Raw genomic sequence first — 22,966 nt, 5'->3', positions numbered from 1 at the left:
GTGTACTTTCATGCATGCATCTCTCGGCACTCCATTATACGAACAAATTTGATAGATCACGATCTAACAAACTGCTCCATATAACAAAGCACTGTAAACAAACAACGACTAGGTAACTTGGCAACAATAATTAATTGTAAATAATCTTTAAAGCTTTTTTTTTTTTCCTTTTTATAATGCAGATTATTCACTCAGTGCCAGCTGTCAGTCTGGGGCTGCCCACTTCTGCACGCGAGGACTCAAATGCCGTGATAGCGCATCACACATAAAATCAATAACTATTCGCAATTAAATCCTTTTCCTACCTTTTCTTGTAACTCGATAAATTGCATTGCAATGAAGATGTTATAGCCTAGCCAGTCATCACAAGATTTTATAAAGATGTTACTATAATGATTCTGTAAATGGTGACAGGGTTCCGACACATTTTCCATGTCAAAATTCCATACTTTTCCAGACTCAAATTTCCAAACGTCTCGGTAGATTTTCAGACCATATTTAACATATGAATTAAATTATTATAAATAAATTATAAATTAGTTTCAGCTTTATATTTGGTATATAGTACAGTCATCTGTAAATATTTTTTATTTTATTATTATTTTAATTATGTAAATATTATTATTTATTTTTTTCATTGATTTTCTCAACATGACAACATACAGAGTCCCTAAAATAAAAAAAATATTAAATAAATGAAAAATACAGACTTTTACATGTACACAAGAAACTTTTGAGCCCTCGAGAAGCTATTCACATGTGCATGGTAATGTTTTGCATGCTTACACATTACAATTTCTAGTTTTATAAAACCTTTTTCCTTTGTGCATCACTGCCATGAATAAAACGAGAGCATGGATGCACATGAATTAACATAGATCTACCTGCTCAAAATGTTGCTTTTCTTTTGGTAGTACTTCTAATATCAAGGCCTGATGTCCAATTTAACACATCCTCTGTGGCGGCACAGAAACCATGACATGAAATGGGCTGATGGCATAACATTTGCCAAGTTCAAGGGTCTATAAAAAAGACTTGTACTGTAAAAAAAGTGTTTAAGATTTGGCTTTCATTGGGGCAGTATGCCATATTTCAAGGCCTTAGGTAACGCATACTCTGTGGGGACCAAGAAACCACACAGCGATATGGTCTGATGGCACAACAGGTGGTTCAGTGTGCATTGTCCTATATGTGACCCTGGACCACAAAACCAGTCTTAAGTCGCTGGGGTATATTTGTAGCAATAGCCAAAAATACATTGTATGGGTCAAAATGATCAATTTTTCTTTTAATAATAAACAATAATTTGCATATTAAGTAAAGATAGTGTTCCATGAAGATATTTTGTAAATTTCTTACCGTAAATATATGAAAACTTCATTTTTGATTAGTAATATGCATTGCTAAGGACTTCATTTGGACAACTTTAAAGGCGATTTTCTCAATATTTAGATTTTTTTTTGCACCCTCAAATTCCAGATTTTCAAATAGTTGCATCTCGGCCAAATATTGTCTGATCCTAACAAACCATACATCAATGGAAAGCTTATTTAGCTTTCAGATGATATATAAATCTCAATTTCGAAAAATTTACACTTAAGACTGGTTTTGTGGTCCAGGGTCACATATGCTAAATTTAATGGTTCATTGTGCGCACATAAAAGTCTGTATATTTTTTATTTTTGCAAAGGTCTTTGAGGTTATGTAATACGGTGCTAAGAATATAGTGTGAAGAAACCCAAAATGCTTATAACATGAATTTTGCGTAATAAAAATATGCACCTTGAATTCATTGTTATATTTGGCGATCACTAAAGAATCATGAAACAGCTGCCATGAAACCTCACTTGTACGATACATTTATTTTCATTAAATTCTTAATTTTCTATTATAAAAAAACTAAATAGGGTCAAAAGTCTAGAAACACAAATATTTTTCCATACTCTGCTTTCTTTTTTCCATACTTTTACAAACCCCGTAAGAACGCTGTGGTCATCAGCACCCAAATATTGTATATAATGTGGAAGTTACTGCCTTTTGCCTTGGCGTGACATCTCACTTTTTGCAGACAGTGCAAAGGCAGAGTACAATAACAATATAGCGTTTCCATTAAAACATCTAATTGCCAGAATTCCCGTGTCCTACCTATAATGAATTTTTCTGTACAAATAAAAATCTTTAAAAGTAGGGCTGGGCGATATATCGCATGCGATTGTCATGATAATGCACATCTCGTCAGTAAAGCCGGTTCCGTGATTAGTGGTAAATCTCCATCACCTGCTCCATTACCGCTAGTCACGGAACCAGCTTCACTGACCAGATGTGCATGATCATTGCGTTCGATATATCACCCAGCCCTACTTTAAAGGCATTTTTCTAAGTTTCACACCCTGGAGTAGAGCGGTAATCCACCTGTTACTCAAGTGGCCATGCCCTTAATTATGCAGAACTTTAAGGCTTAATTTAATTTAAATGGATGAGTTATAAAAAATAAAAAAAATTCACCCCCTCACAGTTGTCATGAAGGCCAAGATTACCTAAATAGACCAAAATCTATTTAGGTAATAGATTCTATTTGGAGCCAGTCTCTAGAGGCAAGTCGTTGAAATGCAGTTTTAGTCACTTCCGTGTTGGTTTCAAGCGAGGGAGCAGGAGGTTGTCACTTGCCCCTGAAGCAGTTGGTCCAAAATGGCTAATTTGAAGCAATGTCAATAAAATTTGGTAGCCTGTACGCTGTAGCCTGTAGTGTGGTATATAACCCCTGATTTACTCTGTTGCGTGACTCGCATCGCTCCTGCTTGCGGCCACACTTGTCAATGCATGTGTTTACACTAGCCGCGTTGCGGCACGTTTCTGAAGTGTCACAAATATCTTCTTTGCTAAAAGATAGGGGCCTAGTCTATTTTTGACAGACGCCATGTCCAAAAAATCTAAATATACATCCTGTGCAAAACTGGAACAATTGTCAATAGTTGTTTTAAAAATGATAAAGTGTTAATTTGCTTTAAAAAAATGCTTTGTATTGGAAGCCTACTGTTTTAAAAATGCTTAAAAAGCTCTGTAGACATTCCAGTAGGAGAACAAATGCCAGTTTATCCTCCTGCTCAGGAGCACTGTAATTTTGTGGGAAATACATGGAAATAATTTGTCGTTTTATTTAGCAAAAATTCAGTTTTCCACACATTTTTTATGAAAATGGATAGTTATTTTCTGGATTATAAATCATGTGTTTTTTTTATCATCTGAAAGGTGCTGCAATTTCTGGAGAGACTTAAGGCCATTGCACACGGAGTCCGAATTTTTCATCCAAAATTTTCGCACATTGAGAAATAAATATGACCTCACGTTTTGTCAATCACGTTTGCACACTGCCTCCAAAATTTTCGTCCATCAAAAAAAAATTCGGATCAGGTTCGATTTTCCGTATAAAGCATTTTGAGATGCTTTGAGAAGGTGTTTTCACAATTCAGAGCCACCGTACAAGCGAAAGCCAAAATAGTGTCAGACAAATTAATACACTTCGTCTTGCAGCACAGCGCACTTTATGACAAACAAATTGCGGAATACAGAATATAAAGAACTGCTGTAGCCTATTTTTTATGCCTGGCGCGCACCTTTCCGATGCCGCAGTTCGGTGTGTCCATACCTCAGACAGTCTCTGTTCAGGATAAATTGGTTCCCGGAAATTGGTGGTCTTTTTATTATGTGGATTCAGTATCGCTAGCAAAGTATCAAACTGTGGCATTGACATCCTGAAATAAACTTTGAATCTCTCGGGATAATCCCGCAGCTCTTTGATAAGGAGGTGAAACTCTCCTTACTCTCTGCGCAATCTAAGGATTGGGTGGACCCAATATTTCCTTTTTCTTTTTTTAAAAAGAGAGAGGACAACAAAATCATCCTCACTACTTAAAGACATTTTGTATAGTTCAAAATGTCACAAGGTCTCTGTGCGTGATGAATTTTTAAGATTGCGAATGCGAAAAAACGCATGCGAAAATTTCGGACTCAGTGTGCAGAGACCTTTATTTAAAGCAATCAGAGCAAGTACAAAGCGACAGACATTTGGATTGGTGACGAATGACAAAGGCAAGTGAGTTCGTATTGCGCATTTTCCAGCAACCACGCTGCTAGTTTCAGTTTCGTTTTAAATATTTAGGCTGGGTGTTTATAATAAATGTTTATAATGAATGCCACTATAATTTGTGTTTTTACTTCTATTTCTGTTCCTTTTTCTGTTCTGAACACTGCTAAATTTACAGGATTTTGTGTGTAGTGAAGGGAATATAAATACGTTTCTAATGTTTGTGAACGTTTCGTTTACTTTACATTATTTCTGAATGAAATGATAAAATGTGTCAATCGACTTGTACACCAATGCAACTCATCTGTGTCTCAAAGTGCTCATAAAAAATTCAGAGATGGTACAAGAATAGAACTGCCATGTGTGTACAAACAAACATACAGTGCAGCAGTGAGTATCACTTTATTAAAAAAAAAGTGTGGAAAACATGATGTGGCTCTCGAGTCAAAACGTTTGCCCACCCCTGCCCTAGGCTTAAGTTTCCAGTGTTTAAATCTTAAGACTCTTTTTTAAAAGTAGTTATTTTTTTCTTTGTCAGTACACAGTTAAGCTAATTGTGGATTGCATCTCAGGTGGCATGTAACACTTACGAGTCATCTCCATGTGGTGGCCGTCTCTGCCTCTGGTCAAACTCCTCACCAGTGTCCTCATACCCATCATACCTGTAAAGATGTGTCACAAGCAGTGTTAGGGGTAACGCATTACAAGTAACGTGGGTTACGTAATAATATTACTTTTTTCAAGTAACTAGTAAAGTAACGCATTACTTTTTAATTTACAAGAAAATATCTGAGTTACTTTTTCAAAAAAGTAACGCCAGTTACTTTTTTCTCATTTATTGATTGACAGTGCGCTGTGTGAACATGCTGTTACTGTAGTCCTAGACTAAATGTGAATGTGCATTAATTCATCCCTCTCGCAAAAAAACTGATTTATTATTCATCAAAATGAATTAAAACAGTGAAATGCAAACTCCCAATACGACGCAAACCTGCAATAATTAAATGTCAAACAACACAAATGTATCTAATCCCATTTTATTAACCAATGTCTTTGCTGCTGACCTTTGATGATCCAGTTCAACCATACTAATAAGCAAAAATGACTTAAGATAAACTAACAATTGTGCTTCATTGTTTTGTTTTTTTATTGCTGAAGAGTGAACCTTCTTCTCCTGCGTTCTACTGTACTACTACTGTCGTGAATTTACTTTTCCTTCAGCCTGAGGTTTATTCATTACACTTTTTGGTGTGAAAGGGCTTTTACATTTGCTATAAATAGAACTTTTTGTATTAAAAACAATCAAGCCCTGCTCATATTTAAAAAGTAACGCAAAAGTAACGTAACGCATTACTTTCCATAAAAAGTAGCTAAGTAACGTAATTAGTTACTTTTTCAGGGAGTAACGCAATATTGTAATGCATTACTTTTAAAAGTAACTTTCCCCAACACTGGTCACAAGGCACAAATTTCAGATTCTAATCCACAAGACTCTGGCCATTTAGCTTTTATAGGTTTATATTTTGCTGAATGTAACATACCTGTCATGTCCCATGTACTCTCCATCATGCGAGGAAAACCTTTCCTGGCCCTCCCATGGGCCTCCAGAGATTCCTCTGTGACCTACAGAGTATTCCTTCCCAGGACCTCTTCTCCAGCCCTCTTGATAACCCCCATCATCACCCCAGTACTGGCCTCCATCTGATCCCTGACCAGGGCCTTGTCGCTCCGGTGGGGGTCCCATGTGGTGGTTAGGTGGTCCTCGAGGACCATCTCCTGACACAAACAGAAAGAGAAACTCGAACAAGTCACTATTAACTCTCACATACTAGTCTTGATTAAAGTGTCTTGCATATGAATAACTTTTCTTCCCACAAGAGTTGTACACTGAGTATTACCTTTTCCGTTAGGACCCTGCTGTCCTATTCCATGCATCATTGACTGAGGCCCAGGATTCTGTCCCTGAAAGACATGCATAACATTTCAGCAATAGAATATACTCTGACTTTTATTCAATTACATCTTTTTTTTACTAAACATTCATGGAAGTGTTTATCCCAACTGTTTCTTCACCTGGTTGAACTGTCCACGGTTTCCTTCACCCATGTGTGGTGGTTTGCCTTGCATATATGGTGGAGGGCCCTGTATGTTTCCTGGTGGCCCTTGCATGTTGTTTGGTGGTCCATGCATACCCCCTGGAGGAGGCCCCATTCCATGCATATTTCCCATGCCCTGCATATTACCATGCGTCCTGGGTGGAGGTCCCATCATACTCCCTGGCATGGGTCCCTGAGGACCCATCATGTTTCCATGAGGCACAGGCCCCCTCATGTCCTGATGCATCATACCTCCCTGCGGTGGCCCTTGTCCTCGTGGTGGCGGTCCCATCATACCAGCTGGAGGTCCACCAGAACCTGGGGGCATTCCTGTTGGGTGAGGTCCTTGCATGCCTCTGGGGCCAGGCGGCATGCCAGGAGGACCCTGGGGACCCATGTTCCTGTGAGCGCCTGGATGACGTGGAGGTCCATGCATGTCTGGACCCATCATGCCCTGTGGAGGGGGACCCTGGTGCATGGGAGGTACTGGTGGACCCATTTGGCCTGGAGGTATGAAAGGACCAGGCATTCCACCTGGTCCCATTGGAGGCATGTTGTGTGGCATTTGTTGTGGAGGCATAGACTGAGGGAAGCCTTGTGTTGGAGGGGGCATCGGACCACCCTGCCCTGGAAAGGGTGGCATTGGCCCTGACTGTCCAGCAGGCATTCCCTGCTCTTGTAACTGTGCCATTCGCTCAATCTTCAGTTGCTATGGACAAAAACAAATTCTTTATTAATAAATTAAGCAGTGTATATACATAAAACAGTGTTATTCACAGTTTTACAGCACAATGCTAAAATGTTATGTCATCATATTTGCAGACCTCGAGCAACATTGGATTTGTATACTGCAGGGCAGCCATTTCCTGCTCAATCTCTGCTTGGGTCTTCTTTTTGCCATCTACAGTCTTCTCATCCTTCCTTTCCTTTGGAACCTCTCCAGGAGGCATAGCTGGAACCTTATTCTCTGCCCAGGCCTGATGAGTAAATCAAAAAGTGAGAAACACACATCTAGCCAAATCATAACTTATAAGACCAAAACCTGTCTGGCAGTCAGGGCTTGGCATTACCTTTTTCCTCACCAGCCACTGTGGCTAATGGTTTTCCAAATTTACTAGCCACTCAGCATTTTCACTGGCCACAATTTTGTTGTTGGGAAATTATGTTGTATATGACTAAAGATACTGCATACTGCAATTTCTTTAAATTGATTTCCAGGTAACGTTTTTGCATATTTAAACCATTTTCCCTAAATCTATTAAATGCATGCGTCACATTTCATCTCCAATTTTTAAATTTTATTAATAATTTCACTTAATATAATAAGACAGGGCTGTTACCAATAGCAAAAATTATATTTCCACTGCAGAAGAAACAGAAGCAGCTGAGGTAGCATTTAGATGCATTTACATTGCAAAATTATAACAGAAAAAAATAATGATATGAGCTTGCCATTTTAAATCAGTTATATAACAAATTATGTATATGTATACGTTTGACAGCACTTATATATATATATATATATATATATATATATATATATATATATATATATATATATATATATATATATATATATATATATATATATATATATATATATATATATATATATACACACACACTGACCAAAATTATAAACGCAACACTTTTTCTTGCCCCCATTTTTCATGAGCTGAACTCAAAGATCTAAGACTTTTTCTATGTACACAAAAAAAGGCCTCTCTCTCTCAAATATTCTTCACAAATCTGTCTAAATCTGTGTTAGTGAGCACTTCTCCTTTGCTGAGATAATCCATCCACCTCACAGGTGTGGCATATCAAGATGCTGATTAGACAGCATGATTATTGCACAGGTGTGCCTTAGGCTGGCCACAATAAAAGGCCACTCTAAAATGTGCAGTTTTATCACAGCACAATACCACAGATGCCGCAAGTTTTGAGGGAGCGTGCAATTGGCATGCTGACTGCAGGAATGTCCACCAGAGCTGTTGCCTATGAATTGAATGTTCATTTCTCTACCATAAGCCGTCTCCAAAGGCGTTTCAGAGAATTTGGCAGTACATCCAACCGGTCTCAAAATCGCAGACCACGTATAACCACACCAGCCCAGGACCTCCACATCCAGCATCTTCACCTCCAAGATCGTCTGACACCAGCCACCCGGACAGCTGCTGCAACAATTGGTTTGCATAACCAAAGAATTTCTGCACAAACTGTCAGAAACCGTCTCAGGGCAGCTCATCTGCATGCTAGTCGTCTTCATCGGGGTCTCGACCTGACTGCAGTTCGTCATCGTAAATTACTTGAGTGGGCAAATGCTCACATTCGATGGCGTCCGGCACTTTGGAGAGGTGTTCTCTTCATGGATGAATCCTGGTTTTCACTGTACAGGGCAGATGGCAGACAGCATGTATAGCGTCGTGAGGATGAGCGGTTTGCTGATGTCAAGGTTGTAGATAGAGTGGCCCATGGTGGCGGTGGGGTTATGGTATGGGCAGGCGTATGTTATGGACAACGATCACAGGTGCATTTTATTGATAGCATTTTGAATGCAGAGATACCGTGACGAGATCCTGAGGCCCATTGATGTGCCATTCATCCACGACCATCACCTCATGTTGCAGCATGATAATGCATGGCCCCATGTTGCAAGGATCTGTACACAATTCCTGGAAGCTGAAAACATCCCAGTTTTTGCATGGCCAGCATACTCACCGGACATGTCACCCATTGAGCATGTTTGGGATGCTCTGGATCGGTGTATACGACAGCGTGTTCCAGTTCCTGCCAATATCCAGCAACTTCGCACAGCCATTGAAGAGGAGTGGACCAACATTCCACAGGCCACAATCAACAACCTGATCAACTCTATGCGAAGGAGATGTGTTGCACTGCGCGAGGCAAATGGTGGTCACACCAGATACTAACTGGGTTTCGGTTAACCAAACGATTAATCACATCCAAAATAAAAGTTGTGCATAATAAATATACACAGTACACACTTTATGTATATATAAACACACACATGCATGTATATATTTCAGACAAATATGTCGTTTATATACTAAATATAATTATATATAATATAAATTATATGAATATAAATATACACATGTAAATACATGTATAAATATACACACATACAGTATATATTTTGAAAATATGTACAAGCACAAATATACAAAGTACACACATATATTATGTAAACAAACTTTTATTTTGGATGCGATTATTCGTTTGACATTTGATATATAATATGTCATTATAATATAATATATGATATATATATATATTTGGAGATTTGTGTTTTTCCTGGTTTCCACATCAGTGGCGTTTGTTCTGATATCCGTAACTTTATCAGAATTCTGCACCGAATTTGAATGCTACTCCCAAGATTTGACAAAGTTGTTATTGATTCTGTGGTGAATTCGACTACTTTCTTCACTGCATCTCCCAGCGCTGTGTATAACGGTGTCCCGTGATTAAGAGCAGCCCGCTGCTGCTCCGGTCCGAGCAGATAAACTGTCTGCGCCACATAGCCCAAATGAGTAGTGCGAATTCATTCCGCTTACGGTTCGTTGTCCAATGTAGCTCTTGTAAATCGGGCATGATGAGAACGCAAGGCTGTTCAATCCATTTTTTGAACTGCGAAACAACCTTTCTTTGACAATGCGCCCAAAATCTGCGGCAATAACGGAAATTTGCGAGCTCTTGCGAAAACGGCGGAGTTTGCGATAAATTCAGCGATAGCAGAATCGCAAAATCCTGGAGGGACTGATATGTGTGTACACACACAAATATAAAATGTTGGAAAAAAATGCAAAGATAAGCTCCTTTTAAATATGAAAGTAAACCGCCAGTAGGTGGCAGCAAGTGACAATTCATTCAGATGGCTGATTCATTCAAGAATCTGTGTCACTGAATCATAATCATTGACTGAAATGACTAATTCAGAAACGCCAAATCATTCAGTAACGAAACACCACTGTGTTGCTCAGAGATGAGCGACTGTTCTGCTGTGATCTTTGGAACCATTTTCATTAAAATCAAGCAAAAAGAGTCAACATTTACAATGTCAAATTTGCCATCGTGATTTTCAGGAAAAACTTCACTTTCTTGGTCATGTCACGTTGCTTAAATAGGCTATATGTTGTAAATATAAAAACTAAGTTGGATTTTTACAGCAGTATGTTTCTTCTGTGTTGTTGCATTCATTTGTTTTGATTTCTCCATGAGATTTTCAAATACAGACAGGCTGTATGAACTTCAACTGGTGCGACCTTGTTACTGTTGATTATCCATTATCAATTGCCGTTTACACCGAATGCAATAAAGTCAAAATCATTCTTGACAAGAGTTTTATTTTAATCCGATTAGTTGTCCGGTCAGGCAAGTAAAATTCTTTCACTCGCCCCTTTAAAAAGTCCACTTGTTTCACACAAGTATTAGGCCCAATCCCATTTCTACCCCTTCTCCTTCCCAGACACCCCTACCCCTTCACGTGAACGCACGAAACGGAGGGGTGTCTCAATTCTCTTTTGGTTGGAGGGGTATGGGGGAGGGATCAAATAGCCCTTCAAACAAAGATTTTTCGCGACCACACTTCAAACAAAGGGGTATGAATTATTTCAGCATAAACCGGCTACATTCCAGGCAAGATAAATAAAGACTTTAATGAAAAGTAATCATTTGTTTTATGTTACATTCAATCATGTGTTCATATTTACGATCATATTATTCAAAGAAACGTTTGCAAAAAAACGCTAAAGTTTGCTAATGTCATATTACAGACCGCATGATAGTGCCACAACATATTTCTGATCAGGATGATAACCACCACAGACATTGTGAGGGGTTAGTCCCCCCAATAATTAGAATTTGCTGAAGTTTTTTCTCAAATATTGCCAATTAGAGAGAGAGAGAGAGAGAGAGAGAGAGAGAGAGAGAGAGAGATGAAAGTTGCGTGTACGTCTCCCTTTACAATGAGTGAGTTTACTTCAAAAACAGCGATTTTGTCCTCTCGTTGCTGGAAAATATAATGTAGCAATTCAGTATTTAAACTTTTATTAATAAAAGTCGTGGGGCAGCGTTGATAAGTTCCTTTGCTACTGGATGTGAGAGCTGCGCAATCTCCGATATGTGTGTGTCAGCAAACAGAGCATTAATATAGAATGGTAAGGCTCTAACAGTGCGTTCACACCAGTCCTTCTGACATTTGCCGCTGGCTCTGATGTCTCTGTAGTGGATAAACAAAAGATATAATTCGTTTTGGGTAAATCTAACAGGTAATCTTTGGTCTATCGTACAGCTCCGGGTATCCACATAAAGCGACGATGATTTTCTCTATTGTTGTTTCGGATTTCTGCCTCCGCTCGTAATCACGTCACTACTAGAGCAAGCTCCTGATTGGTTAACGCGGCGCGAATATCCGACAAAGTTCAGATTTTTCAACTTGCACGATTTGCGCGTGAAACGGCCAAAACGCTCAATTCGCGCTGCGTCATTCGCACGAATCGTGCCGCAGGATGTCTATTCGCATCTTTGCATTGACTTAAGATGTAAATCACTCGCGCTTAACGCGTCATTCGCGTCTGGTGTGAACGCACCATAATGCACACCAGCACTCCAGTATAGGTGTGTTTATTGTAGGAGAAAGACTACGCATAATAATACTTGGGGAAGTCGTGGCCTAATGGTTAGAGAGTCGGACTCGTAATCCAAAGGTTGTGGGTTCGAGTCTCGGGCCGGCAGGGATTGTAGGTGGGGGGAGTGAATGTCCAGCGCTCTCTCCACCCTCGATACCACGACTGAGGTGCCCTTGAGCAAGGCACCGAACCCCCAACTGCTCCCCGGGCGCCGCAGCATAAATGGCTGCCCCCTACTCCGGGTGTGTGTTCACGGTGTGTGTGTGTTCACTGCTGTGTGTGTGCACGTTGGATGGGTTAAATGCAGAGCACGAATTCCAAGTATGGGTCACCATACTTGGCTGAATGTAACTTCACTTCACTTCACTTCACATAACGGTATAGTAGTGGTGTCCCTTTCTTAGGGGAATATTTTCAGCCCTACAACTCAACAATGTGTTTTAAGGGACAAGGTGAAAGGGTAGGCACAGTTGTAGGAGAAGGGGTATAAAATAGAATTGACAGTGCTACCAAAACATATGTATTAGATGATCATACTGACCTGTTGAAACTGAGCTGGAATTGGCTTTGCGTAAGGAACCTTTTTAGTTGGGGGCTTTTTTTGGTCCTTCAGCATGACCTCTTCCATTCCCCAGTCCAGCCCTGGAATGCTCATCTCAGGCTCTGCCACCATCTCTTTGCCTGAGCACATGAAAACCAATTATATATAACCAACCAACTGAACTTCAATAAATATTGACTGTCCATGTATTAGTGTCTTAACCAGTTTGTTCTTGTTCCATGGCAGCCTTCAGTTGTTCTGGGATCCCCATGCCAGGAATGGCTGCAACACTATTGGTCTCCATGTCATCTAGAATTACACAAAATAAAGCATTATAAATTATGTAAATCCTCTATAGGGTTTTTACATTGCATGAGGTCAAGGAATACTAACCATACTCCATTCCATCTTCTGACATTCCAGGCAACAAGTTCAGATTGTATCTGTCCCGCATCTTGTCCCCAGGCCGATTCCTTGTCCAAAATTTGCTGAGGAAGTGATCACAGAGCAATGAGCTAGAGTCTATGCAAACTAGAGCATTTTAGGTTCATAATCATTAATTTATTTGTTTTGATCATTTACATAACATGTATTTAATTTGTGTATTAAATTTAGCTATAAATAAAGGAGTGTGTTCAGTAGCATATTTTTTTTGCTGTGGTAAAAAAAAAAACTGGTATAGAGAATTGTAAAATTTCACTTGTATTGGTATTAACTACTGAGATTTTGGTAAATGTAACAACCCTAATAGACACATGCATGTTTTTTGACACACACTTACCTGGTATGGTCATTAGACCCAGAACACAAGATGTGGCCCAGTGGATGCCAGGCTAAACTCCAGATCATTCCTTCATGAGCCATCTCCATTCCTCCCACCTCTTTCTCCACACTTGCAAAATATTTCAACAACTTCAGCAGTCAAATAATAACACACAATTTGAAATGACTCCAGTATTACGTTTTGACTAATGCTACCGTATATGGTTAAACAGTACAGAAAGGATCTGAAAGGTGCTTACCCTGCATGCCAAAATAGCAGTGATCCATCAGAGCCTCCACTGGCAAACAAGCCTTCATGAACGGGGTGCCAAGCTACAGCTGCAACCAAAAAGAGAAAATGTATATGCATACAACGTATAAGTACACAACACACTGCTTCACCTGCAGGAGATTAATACACATTCTCATTAGAATTATACCTGTGGCTTCTTTCTTATGTCCTCTAAAAACCTGCAGTTCCTCTTTGAGGTTGCGAATGTCAAACAGTTTACATAAATGGTCACGTGATGCCGTCAACAGCCAGTTGCCATTAAGGTTCCACTTCACCTCCATGACTGTGTTTTTATGTGCATGTCTAAGGAGAAAACACAATACAAGACACTAAATTAATAGCCCTTCTTAATATCTCTTTCTTAAGTACTCAAACTCAAACCAATTTTTATTGTCAAAAGGCTTACCTCATCTGTTAACAAACCATTCGGGCATGGGCAACAAAGATTACAATATTTTTGTGTTTTACAGTCTTCTGCTAACTTACAGTGTTGCCAAACTTTGTCCAGTCTTTGGGTCCCAAAATTTGATAGGTTGCTGGCTGTCTTTGCTGCCGGACACCACCAAGCCCTTTGTGGGATGCCAATCGACACACTTCACATCTGCTCCATGACCTGGAAACACATAAAAAAGAAACATGTATTTGCACACATTTTTCTTTCCTATTTCAGATCAGCATTGTTAGAGTAACACGTTTTTTACCTTTGATCATAAATTTAGCATTACATATAGATCATAGGTATGCTATATTTTGTTACAATTCTATAATGAGAAAGACAAGCTCAGCAACAGCCAGAGCAAAAAAAAATAAATATATATATTGGATTAAACTCCATGTTGTATTGAGTCACATGAAGTGAAGTGACATTCAGCCAAGTATGGTGACCCATACTCGGAATTCGTGCTCTGCATTTAACCCATCCAACGTGCACACACATAGCAGTGAACACACACACACCGTGAACATACACCCGGAGCAGTGGGCAGCCATTTTATGCTGCAGCGTCCGGGGAGCAGTTGGGGCTTCGGAGCCTTGCTCAAGGGCACCTCAGTCGTGGTATTGAGGGTGGAGAGAGCGCTGGACATTCACTCTCCCCACCTACAATTCCTGCCGGCCGGAGACTCGAACCCGCAACCTTTGGATCCTGAGTCCAACTCTCTAACCATTAGGCCACGACTTCCCCTTCATGACACTGAATCAGTAAAATCATATATATATATATATAAAATCATATTGAGAAGTGGCACACTTTGACTAGCGAATAAAGGCAGCAATATTTTAAATGGCATGTTGTGCAACTAATGTCACAAAAACAATTAAGTGAGCATGAGACTTATTCTTAATGTCTGGGTAAAGCTGCATTAATTCTTAATAGCTGTGTTTTTACTTGATTGAGATACTTGTGCATTTGCAAAAACATGAGGAAAAGGAGTAAAGTCTGCACTTAGTTATTTAGAGTGAAAAACATTTCTATTGTTGATACAAGTCCAGATCACTGCAAATGGGACAGTCCCATAGCTCAAAGACATGCAGCATTCGGACACTAACAAGTGCAGAAACATTTCATTTAATGTGAAAGGTCTTACAATGTGTAAACCTATGCTTTTCACCTTTTTACACAATGTTGTTTCTCTTTGATTATAGTCCCAAGTTTGAACACTTTTAACTGTCAAAACAACAATATTGTGCCTTCCTTAATTGAGTTTGAAATGCAACCCCTCCCCTCCCTTTACTTTACTAAATATTTGGAATTCAGGGTGTTTTTTTCATTGGCTTAACAGGCACATGTATTATGCACAAGGTTTTTTTAATCTTTATTTTACCAGAACACTTCAATATTCAGTCTATCACATAAATTCTTTGCATTACTTGCTCTCTCGTGCACACATACACAAACAAAGAGTTTTGAGGTATTGTATTTAAACAGTTTGAAATAAGTTTATCATCATGTGATGTCTGTGCATTTAAGGTAATTTTTTTTTTTTAAATGGTACAGGTTATACGTTATACATTTATACATGTTGATATTGAAAAAAACAATCATCTTCATTGAATTGCAATAAACGAAAATATTTTAAATTATGGCAAAAGGAACTTTTTAAACAAAGTCAACAGAAGTGGGTAGTAATTTTTAGACAGCTGTTCATCGCTAGATTTGATAATCTATTTGAAAGAAAGACTGAAGAAAAAATGATTTTATTTGAGAAAACTAAACTTTTCTACTGCAAAATAATTTTTTCAGATTGCTTGGCTGTAGTAATACAGCAATAGTGCCCTACAATATTAACTCTGGCATGTTTAGTAAATATAATACTATAATACACAAAACAGGGAGTTAGTCGCAACCACCAAATAGTGTGCAGAAATATTTAGGATGGGTTTTTAATATATATTTTAAAATTCAACAGAAATAACATGCATTCCTTTAACAAAAAAAGGTACAAAACACTGTCAACATACAGGGAGCGGTCTTCATCATTATTAGATATTATAAAAGGATTTAACCAGGTTCAGTGCTTGATCAGTCAAATATTAGTTACAATCTCAAACGCAAAGTCTAATGAATATTTAAACAAATTGCAGACCCATGTAAATGACCAAAAAAAGCAAAAAACAAAAGTTAACCGATGTGTGTGAAAGGTAACGTGAAGACTGCTTGTGAACCCAGATGACCGAGTCATTTTATGTTTAAAGGAAAGCGTTTGTGAATATCTCCACATTTTATATAACATACCTCTCAGAATTCTTTCCTCATGACAGCGGAGAAAGTCCCAGATGCGTACAGTTCCATCATCAGAGCAAGTGGCAAATTTATTATCCGTAGGAGAGAAACTGAAGACACAGCAGGGAGAGAATCAACAATGAAGGATAACATAGCAGTTCTCTGTAGGGTGGACACCTTACACCCTGCGGGGGCCCTTTGAGTGGATTTGACAAGGAACCATTCCTCTCCTTAGCAGACAACTCATTCTACTGAACAATCCTATCATAACTTGCTTAAATGCATCTCTAATACCACAAGCTAAAATTAAATACACATGTAACACTGACTGCACATTTCTCTGTATTCTGATCAATGCTGTACAACATCAGAAAATAGAATGATCACATGAAAGGTAATTACTTTAGTTCGGTAAATAAATATAATCAGGTATGTTTCAAATACAATCATCCCTACACAGACTGCTCTTCCTTCCAGAGGGCACACAAGCTGGTTCAAGCATTTGGCAAAACTGAGCCTGCCTCAGTTCACCGACTTACTCTTTTGACCTCCAAACACACCATTATTTTGCCATTTCTACACACAAATATGGTAGACTTAAGAATCCACCAAACACCATAAAGTACAAACATTACCAACAGTGCTCAGATATTCTTACTATGCACTAAATTTTTTTAAAGCCTAGGAAAAAGCAGAAATAAACCACTGAAGTGAGTGAAAGTCTCTCTTCAGTCTGTTTTTTTTTTCTTCAACCCATGAGCCATTTTGATGATCTAATACCTCAGGCTTTAAATTTGTGGCTTCATTTTTGTTTTTTAAAAATATTGTAGAAGAAATTGCATTAGAAAGGACATTACATACTCCGTTTTGTGTCAGAGTTAACAAAATAAAAGGGACTGGCAATGAATTATAAACCTGGATTTCAATGTGGATGAAAATGTTTCCATGTGCATTTATACCCGTAGAGTTGTATAAAAGTAAATATCGGAGTTATTTATTCTTATAAATCTTTATTTAGAGGCAGAATTTTTATTAGGGACTGACTGAAAGCGTGACAAAGACTCTGATGACCAGTAGGGGCAGCACAGCTCCTGTCTCACTGGTAAACCATTGTGAACTGAAACTTAAAGAGTCGTGTGTGTTTCCTTTAAATAGACCAGTGCAAAAATCTCCACTATGGAGGCTCCAAGAAACCCTTCCAACAAACACTTTAGTCCATGAGGGTCTTTTTAACGGTCACCCCCCCACCCCTTTTATTCTAGACTGTATGTCATCACCTTAGAATATAAATAATTGGGAATACTTTATTTAAAAGTGTGAAAAATACACCTTTTCTGTACATAGAGGTTATGTATATAAAAGATGAGAATACATAACTCAAAAGCCACAGGTGACAAATAAATGCAGTGTTGCAACAACAACACACGTGTTAATAATAAAGGACATAAACATTGAGCAGCACAGGGAAGAGTATATCAAAACTGACAGCACTGAGGAAAGCCCCCTACAGGCAGAGCACTGCCCCTGCAGTGGCAGTAACAGGCTTGGGTTAACTACAGAAAATGGTAGATTGTGTATAGACCTGGCCTCTCTAATCGCCTCCTTGTGAGCCTGGAACATCTTGACGTTATTCATGTTGGACTGCCAGTACTTCACGTAACCTCCATGGTCGGCAGTCAACATCCACATGTCATTGTGAGACCAGGTCATTGCCCTGACAGGGCTATCATGAGCCTACGAGAGAAAAAGAAAAAGGAATAATTAGATAAGGACCTTTTAGCAAGCTTCTGAGGTTGTGAGGTAAGGGTGGTGTGCCACAAATCTAAAATATGGTCTCTGGTTACCTGAAGAATTGTCTCGAAGTTAAATGTGAGCCCATTCCATAAAGTAAACTCCCCACTGGAGGCACCAGTTACAAGTCGCCTGCCTTCAGGAGTCCACTATAAGGCGGCAAGAAAAAGGTAAGAAAAGGTTTAGAACAACCAAAGGAGTAGCCTGCATATGGGTTATATAGCAAAATGACGCATTTCAACACAGAAAGCATAAAATCTAAATATTTACACTTACCCGCACAACAAACACAGGGCATTTGACTTTGTTGGTGGAGGTTCTGACAAACTTTGTTGTAACAGCATTCATAGGGTTATTAAGCATACCAACGGGAGGAACGAGCTGCAAAAAAAGTATGAGAAATATATGAACTTGAAGAATAAACATGAGAACTGAGCAAAGTAGTAGTAGTAAAACATACATCATTGTAGCAGCCTGCATCTGGTTGAATAGCACGGAAATCTCGATGATCGCGTTGCCACAATCGATTCTGAAATGGAGTAATTTGGCAGATGTTACATTTGCCAGATGTTACACTGCCACACTCTGTTACATTTTGTAAGGCTTATACCTCAAGATGTCTGATGACAGATGGATTGTAATCAATGGTCTTGCGGTTCACAGCTTTCCTCATGCGCTTGCCATCGAAAGTGAGCTGCTGCATAGCCTGCTGCTGGGCAAAGTCCGGCCTCTTGTAGAACAGCTGACGAGGTGCCTGGTGCTGGAACCGAGGCATATGGAAGAACCGGGGAGGTGAGCCAATATCTGTTGCCATAGTGACGGTTTTGTAACACCTGAGGATGTGAGAAAGAAATTTAGGGCTTATTACACTGGCTCACTTTAAATGAACACAAAACCACCAATTGCGGAGGTCAAGAAAAAAAGAGAAGACACAAAAACAGAAAAGACATTAACAAATTAATGTAGTCACCAATATTTCAAACCACCTGAAGTATTAAAACAACACTCTTAAGTGGTTTGAAATATTGGCACACTTAACTTGTAACTTTTGTGGTTAATACGTTTGTTCTCAGAATCCAAAACTAGCTTGCAGCAACAAATTTATAAAAAAAAAAAAAAGTAGACCATCGATTGGTAAATAAGAAACACCTCTAATTGTACTGTGCAAGAAACTGACTACATTACATAAGTGAACCTGAGCATAACTTAAGCATCAAATTGTACATTGTAATTAATCAAAACAGTTCTTTGGGATGTGAAAAGTGTGTTTAGGAGGAATAAACAGTAAACAAGTGACAATGGATGACAGACCACAAAGGGTAAAATTCTTTGTAATCATTAAAGAAATTATCACAATTTTACATTGGTTTCCATAAAAAGGTGCTCCAAATGCAAGCTGCGGCATGGTGCAAGCAATATCAAAGCAAACCCAAGCTGAAATTAAAAGCTTTTTCCAGATTAATGGACAGGATAATTTAACGTGTCAGAGAAATTACATACATTTTTATTGATGTTGAGCATCTGGAACCACAGCGTAAAATACCTTTAAATGCATAATGCTTTTCACAGTAAACCTTCAAAATTAGTGAAATAGAGTAGCATCTAAAACAACTTTGGTTCTAATTTAGGCATATGTAGTTTGAAGCATTGACAGCATAATAAATTTACCTAGTATAACTTATTCAAAACAAACAAAACAAATCATCAGTTGACATTTTCAAATATTAAAAATATGCATTCACTAAAAGACATCCTCCAATTAAAACCATTATGATCAAAATGGTCAAATGGTGGAGTGCCAGCTCCACTGCTTTTCCAAAAAAATTAAATAACCCACAGTGCACACATAAAAAAAAAAGGAATTACATCAGTGACTGATTCAATTCATTGTTTTTATGGTACTAAGCACACCAAACAGGCTCAATATCATGTATAGGACATTTAATTGTAAAAGACTAAATTCAAAATCACTAGTTATATTTAGTTATCGCAATAGAACCAGGCATGATACATTTCCCTGTGATTTTAAGTAAATGTGTTAACTTGTAATTAGTATGCAATAAATACAGTGTAATAATTAGTATACAAATGTTGGCGAACAATTATTGAAATTTAACTCCTAAAGAGCAGATATACATTGCACTCTGTAACATTGTTTTCCTTAAAAAAACAACAACAAAAAACAAAATCGTGTCAGTTTCTTGTTAGCTCACTCATAAAATAAGAAGGGAGATCTCCATGGATTACTTCTCTCAATACAAATACAACTCACGTATCCTACTTGAACACCATTAGAGTTTACTTGGGTCAAATACAAAGTAAGATATGTGTACTAAACTGTTCAAACTAGTGTGTTATAAGAGTGAATGATGCTGCTAATGCCTAGGAAAATGCATTCATGTACTCAAGTGTTTATACACGCATACACACACACACATGTATTTTTTGTGGGTATGTGTATCGGACATCTCAGAGCAACAACATTGCACCACAGACAGAATAACTGTCGTCCCTTCAGGAAGAAAAAAAAACTTCTGGAGCAGTGATTCTCAACTGGTGGGTCGCAAGTAAATAAAAATGAGATCTGTATACTTTCAGAGCAATTTTCTCTTAAAATACAATAACCAACTTTGTTACTTGCACTGTAAAACGTGGTAATGAAGTCAATAGATTAAGAGGCATTTTTATCTGATTTGCTCCTTAAATTTAGCCTACATTTATTGGTGTAAATGATGCCAGGTTCAATGTAAAATTTGGGACCAGAACCAAAACCAATTGGGAAGCACTGTCCTAGTGTACTCTAATCCCCTTAAAGTTTATGCAAATAATTAATTTGTGAGGAGGGAGAGAAAATAGTAAAAAAACAAAACAAAAAAACGCGCAAATTCAAACAGTACCCAGCTCTTCTGTACACAAGTATTCAGCCCCTCCATTAACACTAAGGTTAATGATTTAAAAAACATGTACTTAAGATGAAAAGGGAGAACATATTTTATTATCAGTTTGACTAAACGTGTATTCGTCATAAATGCAGTATATAAATATTTTGAGAGTTAAGTCTTTGCTGCTGCATTTCTGAAAAAGGACTGAATTTAAGAGCTGTTAATGGAAAACATATCGTACATCCTGTGCAATTGTGCATTTTCGCAAGTACAATACGTCTGGCCTGGAAATGTTCGACATAATGTTATTTGGGTAACATTGAGGGGTTTGTGAATGCTAGAAAAACATTTATGGGAATTGTTTAATGTCTGTTTTTAGGTGGCGTGTTACACACCGCACTCGCGTAATAACGCAGAGCTCAAACTTACTAAAACACACGAGTCAATTATTAAAGACATTTATCTCTTAAATGTAGACGCTAAAACAAAACTTGAATTGGCGGCTAATGCGTAATGTATACCTGTAGTTTCTTGTTCGAGGTCGACAATGTGTCTCTTCAGTTCGAGGTCTGTTAAGTTAGCCTTTAGCCGGCTAACACAATACCTGATGCTACCACAGGCCCTCACAAACAGGCCACATTTCACTGTCTACCAGAATGAGAACAGAACCTCCTTAAAATAAGTGTGTTTATTTGAGTGCAGAATCTGTCCGAGAAGCAGATAGCTGTGTGCTGGCTGTAAGTGTGGGTATTTCTTTCCCGTCTCCCGCACAGCGTGTTTAAATGGCGCCCGGTCAATACTTGAGAAACTCACCCAAAATATCCAGTGCTGACTGAGTCTATTAATCTAAATTTAACACACGACTCTTCCTTGTGGAGACTATTGTAATGTCTTTCTCAAAATGAACTGTCAACTGTCTCCAGAGTGCGCGTTAATTCGCTATTTTTCGCGTTTAATTAACCCCCTGCCTCCATCTCGAGGCTTCCGCTCTTCTCGATGCTTTGAACTCCGAAACGACGTCATGACGTCAGACGCATCGGCGGGAGAACCGCGTCACTCACTGCATGTTTATTTACCTGTCAGTCAAATGCGGGGGAGAACAAATGTCGTTACATACTACGCATTATTTATAAGTAGTCATATCATTACTTCTATTTAATATTGCTTATTTATTTATTTGTTTGATTATTTGGGTTAGTTAACCCAGCATTTCCACTTACTATAGAGAATGAGTTACGTCACAATCTTTTCACTCCGCGTTGCATTTCGGGAAAGCGCCGCCATATTGGCAGGATACGCTGTCCGTTTCCATGGTTATTTCTCATTCTTCTTTTGTTTTGTTTTTGCCTTTAAGTTAAACAATTATTAATTCTTCGTTTGCAGAGAAGAGAAGCAAATTTATCACAGTGCATGATAATTAGATTTTTTTCTCTTAGGTTTTGTAGAATTTCATTTACTGTGTTGATCTTCAGATGTCATATGGTATTATCCAAAGAAAAGTGTGTTCAACAAGCTGACAGAAGTCGATCCATTTCTTTGTTGGAAACTTTTAAATGACAAAGTATAATTGTTGTCATTATAAATATAAATTTTACATCAATCAGAGATTGTGGGTAACATTCAGCGAACAGTCACAAACTCGCTGTATTTTTATATTTATGTCAATAAATGACAAGAAAAAATCGAATCCCTAGGAGCTTGTGAACAGTTTTATAGCATTTTAAAATGCTGGTTTAATGTATTAGGACAGTGATGCTAAAAGACATGCAGGTGAGCCAAAACATGCGACATGTTTAAATGTTAAGCGTTTTCCTCTCTTTAGAAAACATAATGTAGAAAGCGCTTATCGATTAAGACAGTGATATTTAATGTTCATATGTTCATATTCATATTTAATGTTCATTTAATGGTCATCTGTTTTTCTGCACATAATATGATTTATTAGTAAGGTGTGTACAGAATGTGTTCTTTTATTATCATTGTGTCTGTGCATTAAGCGTGTTCTTTTGAAAGGAAAATGCTTAACGTAAATAAACGCGTTGCGTTCATATTTTGAACTGCATATCTGCACATAGTATATACTTTACAATTTTGTCTTTATCACTGACCTGGTACATTAAGCCACTTACATTAAGCATTTTAGAAAGT

General features: G+C 38.2%; 1 protein-coding gene across 4 annotated transcripts in view; it reads right to left on the bottom strand.

The window, feature by feature from the left end:
* Nucleotides 1-21,847, bottom strand: part of LOC306846384 (pre-mRNA 3' end processing protein WDR33-like) — a 28,076-nt gene extending 6,229 nt beyond the window's left edge. For 2 of the 4 annotated variants that reach the window (XM_079379736.1, XM_079379734.1), the window contains exons 1-19: nucleotides 21,340-21,836; nucleotides 18,547-18,769; nucleotides 18,397-18,465; nucleotides 18,213-18,317; nucleotides 17,990-18,085; nucleotides 17,728-17,879; nucleotides 16,158-16,255; nucleotides 13,910-14,036; nucleotides 13,572-13,726; nucleotides 13,392-13,470; nucleotides 13,151-13,261; nucleotides 12,763-12,857; nucleotides 12,592-12,678; nucleotides 12,370-12,509; nucleotides 7,005-7,157; nucleotides 6,158-6,889; nucleotides 5,983-6,046; nucleotides 5,626-5,860; nucleotides 4,675-4,746 (exon numbers count right to left, since the gene is read on the bottom strand). In XM_079379736.1, coding sequence (XP_079235862.1) covers nucleotides 4,675-4,746; nucleotides 5,626-5,860; nucleotides 5,983-6,046; nucleotides 6,158-6,889; nucleotides 7,005-7,157; nucleotides 12,370-12,509; nucleotides 12,592-12,678; nucleotides 12,763-12,857; nucleotides 13,151-13,261; nucleotides 13,392-13,470; nucleotides 13,572-13,726; nucleotides 13,910-14,036; nucleotides 16,158-16,255; nucleotides 17,728-17,879; nucleotides 17,990-18,085; nucleotides 18,213-18,317; nucleotides 18,397-18,465; nucleotides 18,547-18,750 — 2,774 coding nt within the window. In that variant the 5' untranslated portion in view covers nucleotides 18,751-18,769; nucleotides 21,340-21,836. Of the gene's footprint in view, nucleotides 1-4,674; nucleotides 4,747-5,625; nucleotides 5,861-5,982; nucleotides 6,047-6,157; nucleotides 6,890-7,004; nucleotides 7,158-12,369; nucleotides 12,510-12,591; nucleotides 12,679-12,762; nucleotides 12,858-13,150; nucleotides 13,262-13,391; nucleotides 13,471-13,571; nucleotides 13,727-13,909; nucleotides 14,037-16,157; nucleotides 16,256-17,727; nucleotides 17,880-17,989; nucleotides 18,086-18,212; nucleotides 18,318-18,396; nucleotides 18,466-18,546; nucleotides 18,770-21,339 lie in introns of all 4 variants that reach the window. The other 2 variants (XM_079379733.1, XM_079379735.1) reach the window with 2 other exon arrangements.
* Between the last annotated feature and the right edge of the window lie 1,119 nt (nucleotides 21,848-22,966).

The sequence above is a fragment of the Barbus barbus genome (assembly GCF_936440315.1).
Source record: "Barbus barbus genome assembly, chromosome: 26".
In the NCBI taxonomy this organism is placed as follows: Eukaryota; Metazoa; Chordata; class Actinopteri; order Cypriniformes; family Cyprinidae; genus Barbus; species Barbus barbus.
The sequence above is the reverse complement of the archived record's forward strand: the minus strand, read 5'-3'. Positions and strand labels throughout refer to the sequence as shown.